At 37.5% G+C, this 12,080-nt stretch overlaps 1 protein-coding gene across 1 annotated transcript; it reads right to left on the bottom strand.

Moving 5' to 3' along the window:
* Positions 1 to 841: 841 nt before the first annotated feature.
* LOC115818033 (ependymin-like) lies at positions 842 to 3,280 on the bottom strand. Its single transcript, XM_030781258.1, has 6 exons — positions 3,188 to 3,280; positions 3,007 to 3,041; positions 2,691 to 2,831; positions 2,368 to 2,554; positions 1,546 to 1,630; positions 842 to 965 (listed from the first exon to the last, which is right to left on the bottom strand). Exons 1-6 carry the CDS (start codon positions 3,258 to 3,260, stop codon positions 842 to 844), a joined length of 645 nt encoding a protein of 214 aa, XP_030637118.1. The 5' UTR covers positions 3,261 to 3,280.
* Positions 3,281 to 12,080: the final 8,800 nt, after the last annotated feature.

Genomic DNA, 12,080 nt, shown 5'->3' with positions numbered 1-12,080 from the left:
TTAATTCCAGGAGCGTAATATGAAGGGTAAATTAACGTACAGCCGTATTGTGATCTCTGTTTATGAGGTAATAGGATCTGATTGATGCACTTATTGTACGTCGCTAAAAGCGTCTGCTAAATACCAAATTTTAAATTGTAATTGTAAACATCAAGACGCAAATGCTCATAACTTCATTTTGTGCCCTCTTTTTTCTTTTTTTTTCTTTTTTTGGAAGTGGCCTTGGTATAAACTCGATAATCCATTCCGAAGTGTGTGTGCTAAAGGAGCTGGCCATTATTTGCTCGTTATCTGTCAAGACACTGTGCACACCAATCTGAAGAGGGCTGCCATGAATTCACTTTTTTGAGGTCACTTTTTTACCTATACAACTTTTCACCTGAGCTGTAGCTGGATTCCCTCGAGCTTACATGCCTGCTCTGTATCTCCAGACACACGTTTCATTGTCTGTAGGGGTGATTCGTTTTCATGGTGGTATAAACTGGCCATGGAGTGTGTCTGTATGTGTGCGTGCGTGTGTGTGTGTGTGTGTGTGTGTGTGTGTGTGTAGCTGCCCTATGTATACAGTTCATTTCACATTCACAAGGAACTGGAGCATAATAAAACCATTTTTGGCTTAAAATGGAAAAAGGTAAATGGATATAATTTGATGTACACAGTATTTATTGAGGTCAAAAGATGAAAGAAAGAAATATTAACAAATGACAAACTTATGTTAACCAAGCAAAGTGATAGTGTTAAAAATAAAAGATTTCTTAGAAAGAAAGCAAGGTGCATACAGTGAATGTGTTTAGATGCTTTTATTTATTTCATGTTCATGGTGCTGTTGACCCCCTCCATTTTACTCGAAAAGGCTGAAGAAGCTATTCTTCTCATCTCCGGAGTCCTCCAAAGCCACACCATCACAGTAAGATGGAGGGACAAAGACATGAGGGTCTTTCACTTCAGTCTCAACGTTCAGGAAACTGAAATACAGAGGCACAGAAGCTGAGGGGTCTGTTTTTGTTGAGCAAAGTGGTATTAATCTTAGTGAGAAATACCAAAAAACACAAAGACAATTACAACAAAATAGTTCAGGTCACCTTTAGGTTCCCATTTAAACAGTATAGGAATTAGACCTAAAGTTAAAACATGCTCTACCAAAATGCGGTTGTTGAATGTAGTTATTTAGTCAGATTGTATTGCTGGACCACTAGTAAAATCTTGTGTCATGTTCCAGCAATAACTCAGCATACAACATTTAATGAATGTTATGTAAAACAATACAACAAGAATATTTGGCTTGATCTGTCTTTGTCATTTTAACGACAATTAGCATTATTGATTTAATACAGTCTCTAACCAACAACTGGTTGCTCATCACCCAAAAAAAATTTGAATCTGTATTCAGTCAAGGGAAATCTTTTTTTTTCTTCTGACAAAATGCTTTCGGAGATTTCAGCAAATAAGAACAATAAAATTGAATGATGTTTTATGTCACTGATGTAAAACAGTAAGGCTGTAAATATGACAATAAAAAGATTTTTTTAAGATAAAATGGTCTACCTGAACAGGAGATGTTTCTTCTCACCGTTGTATGCAGTACTCAGGGTCAGACAGCCGCAGGAAGTGGTGGTTATGGAATAGTTGGCTGAATTACACAAACAAACAGAAGATATTCCCAATCAGTTTGAAACAAACAAATAAAGCACTGTTTTTGTGACAATTTAAATAACTTTCCTGGTCCTCAGACATTGGCCCCATTTAAACGTTTCTCTAACTGTAAAGCATTTCTTTATCCTTAATCAATGTCTAGTTTCATATGTTCTGTTTGTGTTCTCCTGTAGATTCTACTGCACACATGGAATTGCTAATAGATTATAACATATAAACACAGAAATTAAACAGCCCATTTTAACGTTTTACCTAAATGGTTTGTAGAAATATGTTTTTTCTTGCATTTTTTCCCTTTTTTAATTACTTTTATCTATACACAGACAAATAACTATTTTATATGTAAACAAGTACTTGTCTGTGGATCTTGCTTAACTTATATAACACACTTTAGCAAGCTCTGTGTCTTCTCTGTCCGCTAAGGAATTTGGGAGTGTGTAAATATTCATGCCTGAGAGTCACGAGTTCCGATATTTATTGTAGTATTGGAACAGCAAGGTCAAATACCTAGAAACTAGGAAAGGAAAGTTGTGCAATAAATCTAAGACTACTCTGGTTTAAAGTTGAAAGCCTATACCATTTTATTCTGGCTTCATTTTTGTAAATGGGGATTGATTGAGTAACACAGGTACTGAAACACAAGTGAATCCCCTATAAACTACATAACCAAATCCACATTATGAAGGAAGTCCTTATCTGTAATGGCTGACACACCATTGAGCTCTGGAAACTTTCCCAGCCATATCCGCAGCCGAACACCCTGGTCTGAAACAGAATCACTACCCAGATACATCTCGGCCAGATGGTTGGCATCAGGGGGCAGCTCCATGGGGTGTTTACGTGAGTGCAGCACCATTTTCTTACAGCTCTGGTTTTTACTGTCTATCTCATAGAAAACACCCTGTTGAGAGAGAGGGTGGATTAAACAGAAAATGCAGAAAAGATTCTCAAAGAATGTTTAGCAGCCAAGCAAAGAAATGAATAAGTAGAGGAAATTTTAGACAGCCTGTGTGTGTGTGTGTGTGTGTGTGTGTTACCTCTTCAAAAAGCATGAGCACGTCCATGTCATCATGAGAGGTTTTATTTGTGTACTCCTCGTTCTCCACAAAACGAAGCTTTTTTCCTTGAGAGTCATAACTGAAGTCTCCAAAAGCAGCAGTTTCACCTCCAAAGGAAGTCTACATGAAAATGAAGACAGAAATTATCCATCACTCTGTCCTTACAATACTTCAAACCATAAGCAGATTGATTCTGTTACGTCAGTTACAAAAAAGAAAAGTAGTAAAGAATTTCAAAGGCAAGGCCTCTAATTGAGTTTCGCTTTTCACTTCAGTAAAACTTTTCTGTACTCACCACACTTAGCGTTCCATGTGTCATATGGGGTGACTCTGCTCAAAATAAATAAATAACACAGGCTTTAAGTTAATTAATTATGATCTTTCAAATTCTATAAACGTTGTTATCAATAAGGACAATAGTCGTGAGCTACAGTTACTGTATCAGAACTACACGTTATCAAAGAGCAAGAACTTACGACATGGCTGGCGTGCCCACGACAGGGCGCAAAGACACCAAAAGGTCAGGCAGAAGAGCTCAACAGCACGCATATTTGCCTCTTGATGGATGCACCTTGATGATACACTCCCCAAATGCACCGCACACAGTTCTATATATATGAGAGGACCTGGTCTGCCACCCCTACCCCCCTCCAATGTCACCCAACCATTAATAAAAATGCTGAGCAAACATCATTCAGGCTTTATGCCATTGTTTTTTCAGAGCCAGTGTAGACTAACAATGGCAAACAACAGGTCAACAGAGCAAACAACACAAATAAACCGTCTCCTTAATTTATGCTGTGTACACCACAGGGGTCTAGCCTCGGTTAGGGGTAATGAGAGCAGATGCAAAACAAAAAACAACATCGTCTCAGTTCAAGTGAGGCAAACTGCTGTCAGGCCTTTGAACTAGAATAACTTTGCAGGTGTTGAATCCTCTTGGTTTTATCTTTCCTCAGAATCCAGGAATCTCGACATTCAGATTGATATTTCATAGGACATATCCTAAACATATTGCAGAATTCCTCCTTCCATCCAGAAATTCATCACACTATTGATTTCCATTTGAAACCACCTTTTTTCCATCTTAAAATAATTAAGCTTTGACACAAATTGACTAAAAACTTGTTGTAAATTAATCAGAATAACAGTCCTTTGATCCGTCTGTTCAAATACTAATTTTCAACTTTCCATTTCACCACCCTTCTCAGAGCCTCCAGTTTGTCCTGTGTTCATAACTATTTACTTCTTTTTCTGTACCATACATCCTCTGATCATCCTTTTAATTCTAAATAATTTGAAACCTTTCTTTTTGCAATGTTTTCAATGACTTTATTTATTAAAAAAAAAAAAAAAAAGCAACTGCCCCAAAAGCCTACTGAGATTGTATAAACTGTCAGTTAAATTGTTTTCATCTTTTCAACCTGGACCAGCAAAACTGTGTGGAAATCCAGGTGTAGCTCAGAATCAGTCTGAAACTTGAATCCTAAAAGGGAGAACTGAGAGACTATAGCAAATCAGCGATAAGTGTGAAACAAACCCTAAATTTGAAGGAAGCAGTGGTGTACTGGCCATCAGGCATACCAGGACAAATCCAAGTGGCTCGTGGGCTGGTGGGCCATCAAAAAATCCATAAAGCTTTTACCAGTCCTGTCTGTCTCTTTACCTATGGAAGCCTGTTTCTGCCACTTGAAAAAAAAATCATGTCACATGGTATATCATAATAATGAGAACGTATCTCATAATTATGACTTAGTATCTCATCATTATGACATAATGATGAGATAGTAGGTCATAATTATGAGATTGTAACTCAGAATTATGAGATACAAAGTCATAATTATTAGATACGCTCAGTAAGTCATAATTATGAGATACAAAGTCATAATTATGAGATACAAAGTCATAATTATGAGATACAAAGTCATAATTATTAGATACGCTCAGTAAGTCATAATTATGAGATAGTGAGACACAATTATGGGATACATTTTCTTTTTTTTTTTAATTCAAGTAGCAGAAATGGGCTTCCATAGTGGGCCAACAAAAGCCATGGACAAGAAAATGTCAAAAAGTAAAGGGGGGGGGGCAAATAAATGAGAGAAAAAGGGAAGCGGGCATAAGAGGCACAGGCTTCAAAATGTAAAACAAAAAAAAAAAAAACCTGACATACTCTTTGGGCCTTAGCATCCTCAAGTGGCCAGCAGCGCTAATCTCAAGGAGCAAACTGAAGTGGTAAAATGGACGCTAAATTATAGGCTAGGCTACATGTTCAGTTAAGACTGCCGTAAGGTGTGGTTACCGACAACCACTGATAGGCTACTTGTCACCATTTAAGCAATGCGGATGCCATGTTACAACATAAGTCTGTGCCTACAGAAATATGTCCGAGAATAAACACGCTATTTTCCATTGCAAAAGCCTTTGAATGTGTTCAGAATCATCTGTCAACAATAACACTATATCATTACCAGCAAGGACTAGGGTACTAAATCTTGTGGGTTGTAATATGTAATTACATTATATATATATATATATATATATATATATATGTATGTGTGTGTGTGTGTGTGTGTGTGTGTGTGTGTGTGTGTGTGTGTGTGTGTGCATGTGCTGATATGTAATCAGCCCTCACCAACCCCACATGAACCCCCCCACTTTCTGCATATTTGGAGGTGTTAGAGACATTGCATGAGCTGAGTTTTCTAATCTTTTAGATATAGCTTGGATATAGTTTCTCAATTCAGATAAACTGGACTTGCAGAAAACTGGCACAGACAGAGACATCAGCCACTGGACAGTTTGTTTTTTCAACCATGTGAATCCCTGCTTAAGTTTTTTTTTTTTTTTTCTGGGGAAAAATAGGGAACACAAGGTCTCTCACTTTCTATAGCACTGTTTTACACAATCCCATTTAGTCATCTGGTAACAGAAAAAACCCTGTATGGTCTTTGCTGACTCAGAAGTGACCTATGATAGTCAGAAAAGGTCAGAAAATAATAAAAACAAGCGGTGAATTTTCCTTCAAAGTCTGTGGGGAATTGTTTGCAGTTCAGATGAAACAGCTACAGCGAAATGAGACAGAAAGTTCTGTGATGAAATTAGAATATACATCTGTAACCTTTTTTTGTGTGAGGCTTATCCAACATGCTGGTTAAGAATCCTTGTTGACCTGTAGATCTATATATATATTTTTAATTAATTATAATTATTTCACTATAATTATACTTTTTCAATTTAAGTTTAATCTTTCTCTCTCTCTCTCTCTCTCTCGCCCTCTCCCTCTTTCATTCTGTGTCTCTTCCTCCCTCACTGAGCAAACAGAATCAAGTTGACAATTTCCTTTAAATGAATAAATAAATAAACACGACAGTTTATAAGTAGCAAATATCTAAATGTTAGCAAACAGGCTATTGTACTACAACCGTACCCATGTGGCAATACATAATGCTACGTCATTCTGTATCTTAATGTACAGTCTGTTAGTGGTGGTTTCACTGAACATAAACTGTTCTGTGATGACTCTCATCAAAATATGCTTAAGGCGTTTTATTTAGAGCATTTTAAGTTTCTTTACACAAATTAATATTAGAATAATATAGAATAATATGGAATACAATGATAGAATAATGTTATAATAATTCACTCACATGTACAATTAGAAATGATGGACAGAACGCTCATTTGTTCATAAGAATTGCTACTAATACAGTGCATCCCCAATTAAAACAGCACTAATCTCTCTCGGAATTTAGCGTTTGGCTGTCAAATAACTAGATAATATAACTAAAATATATAGTTTGCATAGTGAAAGCCAGGTGTGGCTGATAATAACAGCATCATATAATGTACATTTCTATATATAAAATTAACAAAATTAACATAATGTATTTCAGAACCTGCTCAGGTCTCTCTGAGCTCAGTTTGACTTCTGAGTTTTTCACATACTCTTCACTATCTCTAGTATAGAGCATGTTATCACGATTGTAATATTGACTAGTACTAAGTATTCGTACTATACATGGATTACAGAAAAGCAGTGTTCTGAAGAAGATGGCTTGGGTCTGGAAAAAAAAAAAAGCCAGGTCTTGATCTTAATTTTTCACAAAAACATATAGACAGAATGACCATGTGATGCAGGGTACGTGACTGCAGCAATTTCTATTGCAGCATTAAAGCAAAGACAGTCTCACAACTGTAGGAAATAATAAGTAATGGCTAGGTGAAGCGCAGCAATCACATACCAAAACAGCAAAACAAACAGATGGTTGGTTGGAATAAAGCTTTGGAATGAAATTTAGATGTATTTCTTTGTTTTTACTGGAGAACATATACCCTATTTTACTAGAGAGTGGAAACACATGTTGAAAATCTAATCTATATAATCTATATAAAAAGCAATTCTACTGTGGGTATAAAAATCACCACCCTATTTCAAAATGTTCACCTTTTGTTGCCACAAAGCTCAAAATTAGTTTTTTTACTTTTAGTTAGAAATTGTACTTTCCAACATCCAAGTGAAATTAAGTAAATTTTTTGGGGGAAAAAATCAACTAGAATTTAAAAAAAAAAAAGTGGAATAGCTAAGTTGGATAAGACACACATATAAGTTAAAACTTGGTGGAAGTGCCTTTTCCTTGAATTATAGCTTTCAGTCTGCTTGACTCCTAGATGAAGAAAAATTTGCCCATTTCTCTTAACAGAATAGTTCAAGCTTAGTCAAATTGTGCGGTGACTACTGATGGACTCCCCTCTTCAAGTCATTTCAAAGATTTTCAGTGGGATTTAAGTCAGGGCTCTGATTGGGCCAGTTAAGTACACACATTCTTGTCCTTCAGTCATTGCGCGATTGCTTCAGCAGTGTGCTTTAGGTCGCTGTCATGTTGAAAAGTAAACCTGATTATCTTCCCATTTTCAACCTCCTGGCTTAGGGCTGGAGGTTTTAACGAAGAATTTGTCTGTATTTTGTACTATCCTATCTTGAGAAGAGTCAGGCGAAAATAAACATCCCCACAATAGGATGCAGCCAACACGGTGCTTTATTGTAGGAACAGTGTTCTTTGGATGGTAAGATTTATGTGTTTTCACCAAACGTACACTCCATTCCCGTGCACTCCAGCCAAAAAGTTCGATTTTGGATTCAGCCTACCACAGAACCTTTTGTCACTTGACCACAGAGTATCTTAGGAACTTTTTTGCTAAACACGAAGGAGGGCTGAGTTGGCTTTATTTAAGGAGTGCCTTTTTTCTTCCCACTCTCGCATGTAGGGACATTGTTACTACATGCAAATTATGACCAGTCTTAGCAGTAAAGGAGTGTAGCTCCTTCAAAATCTCTCCTATCAGTCTCCTGATTCAGGGAAGGTGTCTATGTCTATGTCTGTTGGGGGGAGGGGTGCACTTATCCAAATAAGATGCTTTACTGTTGTAACATCAATCAATTTCCAGAATGCTTTAAAAGTTTATTTTCACTTGGCCAATGTGGGTTACTGTGTGTAAATAAAAATGGAACAAGCCTAATTTAACCTGTTCTTATTTTCAGAGTGTCATGCAAGAAAAAGTAACAAGGTTTTAAAGGAGCGATTACTCACTATACCCACTGTTCACTTAAATTTAGAACCTTAGAAGAGTAGAAGAGAAGAGTTTCACTAGTTCCATTAGAATTCAAGCGTAGAAGAGAAGAGTTTGAGTCTCATTAGAAATGAAAAGATATCCATTATGCATATATAGAAATAAGCAGTAAATGCAAATGACCAATAGGTACTGAGAAGCAGACAGAAGGAGGTGATGGGTCTGATCAGTGGGGTTTTCTAGCTCTGTGAATGCCCTGAGTCGAACTGCAGCTGTCGTGTGGCTTGTGTCAGGGCATAAACTCCAGCTGTAGTCAGCTGAATGCACATTATTCCATTTGTGTTATCACAGGTGCATGGATCTCAGTGCTGTTTTCTGCAACACCCCAGGTCTGTCTCCCTGGACAGTAAGACAACATCCTTTATACAGACTACACACACAGACACACACACACACACTCTCTCTCTCTCTCTCTCTCTCTCTCACTCTCACACGCTCTCACACACATTAGCTGAGAGATACATAGATAGATAGATAGATAGATAGATTAACTGAAAAATGTAAATCTCCAGGATTGCACACACACATCGTGAATAGTGAGCAGTGACTTGTCCTCTGCATTTAACCCATCCAACACACCAGTAGTGAACACACATACCAGACGCAGCATTCCTTGCCCATTCAGGTTAAGTGCCTTGCTCAAGGGCACACAGCCATGGATGTTGGTTCTGAGAATCAAACCAGCAACCCTCCGGTCATGAGCCCAGTTCTCCAACCTTTAGGCCACGGCTGCCCTCGATTGACTGTGCGTGTGCGTGTGTGTGTGCATCCACAATTTGTACAAGACAGTCATAATTAAGGACATATCCTTTGAGTAGTAAGGTAGTGAGGTAAATGTAGTGGCATTTGTAGAGGTCTAAGTACAGGTTTCTTAACAAAAATGCTATAACAGGATGTCAACAGAGCAAGAAAAGAAAATTTTCACAAATGGAGGTTTTTGCAAAATACTAAATGTGTTTTTTAAATTTCCTTGCATACAGAAACAACTGACTTTTCTCCAGCTCTGACTCCATTATTTCACTCATGTCTTGGTCTTATAGGAAAACATGTCAGACACTGATATTTCGGGAAAAACAGCAATATTAGAAAGGACTGGATTTCTACATTCTGTCCGCTAAGAGCTGCCATTTCTTCATTCTCAGTTCTCATTTCATTTAATTTCATCTTAAGAGGGTCATTCTGTTCAAATGCCACAGGATGTATGAAAAAAACACCATTTACAGTAAAAATTAGGGTTTGTTACGTTAAGGAATAGAAACTTCATAACTGTTTACACAACCATTTTACTAATATTTTCATACCATTATGAAACATAAAAAAACGAAGGCTGTACCTGGCTATGAATCATTTGCCCTCCATTCATTTTCAAAAAAAAAAAAAAATTCTGTACAATTTGACACACCCTGTTTAACAAATAAGCCCTGAAAAAAGGTTAAAGCATTTATCCCATACTGAAATTAATATTTTTTTTTTTTTTGTTAAAACATTACTTTGAAATATTAATTTTAAAACAAAACTCTGTATTACCAGCTATTTTTGAAATATCACCCTCTCCCACCAACATAAAAACTGCTAAACTAGAATAGTAAAATGCTAACACAAATTACGGCCACATCATTACATTACCAAGTAGCCTGATAACACAACATGTCTGCGAAACCACTGAGGTCTCAACTCTGTTCCTGCTGTTATCAAACGTCACTGCTTTGTCATTATAAGTTATTAATTACAATCATCATCAATAAGGAATGTTATTACCTTCTAGTTAAATGTGCTCTATTATCAGTAAGATTTTGAAGCTCCAGAGTGGGTGAAAGAAGGAGAAAGGAGAGTGAGAGCTTGACTGAAACATACACAATGACCCAGCTGTCATTAACAGTGACTTCAGTGGGCTTGCTCACTGGGGTTTTAGGCACTGATCGCCCCTTTGAGAAAATTATGATTGTAAAAAGTGCTATACAAACAAAAGTGAACTGAATTGTGTGAGTGAAACAAGAGTGAGGAGTGAAAATGAGAGTGAGACAAATGAATGACACAATGAGAATGTGTGTGTGTGTGTGTGTGTGTGTGTGTGCGTGTGTGTGTGTCAGTGAAACATGAGTGAGGAGTGAAAATGAGAGTGAGACAAATGAATGACACAATGAGAATGTGTGTGTGTGTGTGTGTGTGCTGTAGGTTATGCAGTCCTTTCCTGAAGCAATATAAACTCAACACATTTCAACATGAGAGGGAATCCTGTGCTTACCCCTGTAGCATTAGAATCAGTGTTAATTCGATCTGGGTGGTAGACCTAAAGGAGCGTGTAATATTTTAAAAGGCTGATGCTCATTTTCACTTTAACAGATTGTGTATAGGAAGAAATAGAGAAACACACAGACCAGGGAGAGTGGTGAGGAGATTGGGAGATTTTCTGAAGGGTGATCTAGTGTAGAGGATTGCCCTGAAAAGTCAAAAACAAAGGTAAAATATGTATCACCAAAAAGCCTGAGCCTGTCAGACCCTATATACTATTCTCTCCTTGTCTTCGTCATTCCTTGCCGGTTTTTGAACTCAACAGAACGAAAGGATAAACTACAGTAGGCCTACTAGTACTGATCTAATTTCTGCTCAAGCACGCCACCCTGTGGCGAATATGGAAAGTAATGGCAGAATTATAAGGGACAAGGGGAGCGTGACGTTAGAGGAATAATTCAAATCTCCACAACAAACGTAGTTTTAACACAGTGTGTATGCAAATCAGTTCTTAGAGAAAGCAACATGTCATTAAAAAGAAGAAATGAAAAGACACGATAAGAAATTTTCCGTACTCTTCAAAATGTTCCTTTCAGACTACTCATAATACTATTTTGCTAACTGGAAGGAACTTTCAACTAAACAGTGTCATGTCAGGGGTAGTCTTGGTGATTACATAGACTAATATAAAAAAAAAGTTGCGCATTTGTACCCCGGGTGTCGGTGGCATTTTCCTGTTTCTTCGATTGACAGATGCGGTACTTCTAAATGGTGCTGTGCGGTTTCCTCTAGTTGAGATGCTTATTTCGCTATTGCTGTCCCTAAAGACAGACAGTCGTTGTCATCCGTATCAGACTAGCATTAAAAATAAAAATCTGTCAAACTCCAGCAAATTCTCTTTTGAAATGACGCTACAGTGATGGGTCCGTGGTTATCCGTCTAGAATTTTCAGGGTTTGTTTGTAAGTGACGTGTAATGATTTTGATGTGGTCACTTTTGCCATGGGCCAGCTTACCATAGATGAATAGGGGAGATGGGTCTGAAGAAACAGATTGACAGCAGTCAAACGCACACGAAATATGTGTTTTTGTTCTTTCAGAATTGAGGAGAGAACGGAGAAAGAAAGGTGCCTTTTTATTTCCCAGAGATTGGGGAAGTTTCGTTTTTCTTCTTATTTTGTCTGTTGTTTGCCGAAGTTAGGTCATTTTTTAATCTTTTAGTACTTCGTGGTGAGTTATTCTGAGGAACGCTGAGAGTCGGTTTCGGCAACATGACACTGGGCAATCACAGTATAATGCAACGTTCACCTGGTCTACAATGAGTCAATGCGAAGTTTCACGATTTGCTGTCTATTTTGTTTCTCTGTATTTTGTGGGGGTTTTTTTCCTCTTCTGTGTCTCACTGAAACTATCGCGCGATTTTGGATCCATTGGCGAAGTTCAACACAGTAATGAGTGTAGCAACAGGGGCACAGAGACACCGTTATCATCGAAATGAAATGAAATT

Source organism: Chanos chanos, chromosome 8, assembly GCF_902362185.1.
Source record: "Chanos chanos chromosome 8, fChaCha1.1, whole genome shotgun sequence".
Classification (NCBI taxonomy): Eukaryota; Metazoa; Chordata; class Actinopteri; order Gonorynchiformes; family Chanidae; genus Chanos; species Chanos chanos.
This window is presented reverse-complemented; position numbering and strand designations above follow the sequence as displayed.

Bases quoted from the DNA above. Each gene is read 5' to 3' on its own strand.
- LOC115818033 (XM_030781258.1), bottom strand. From the start codon at position 3,260: ATGCGTGCTGTTGAGCTCTTCTGCCTGACCTTTTGGTGTCTTTGCGCC. The intron at 3,042-3,187 runs GTAAGTTCTTGC...TATTTTGAGCAG, and splicing joins GTGGGCACGCCAGCCATGTC to AGTCACCCCATATGACACAT. The intron at 966-1,545 runs GTAGACCATTTT...TCTGTATTTCAG, and splicing joins AAGAAACATCTCCTGTTCAG to TTTCCTGAACGTTGAGACTG.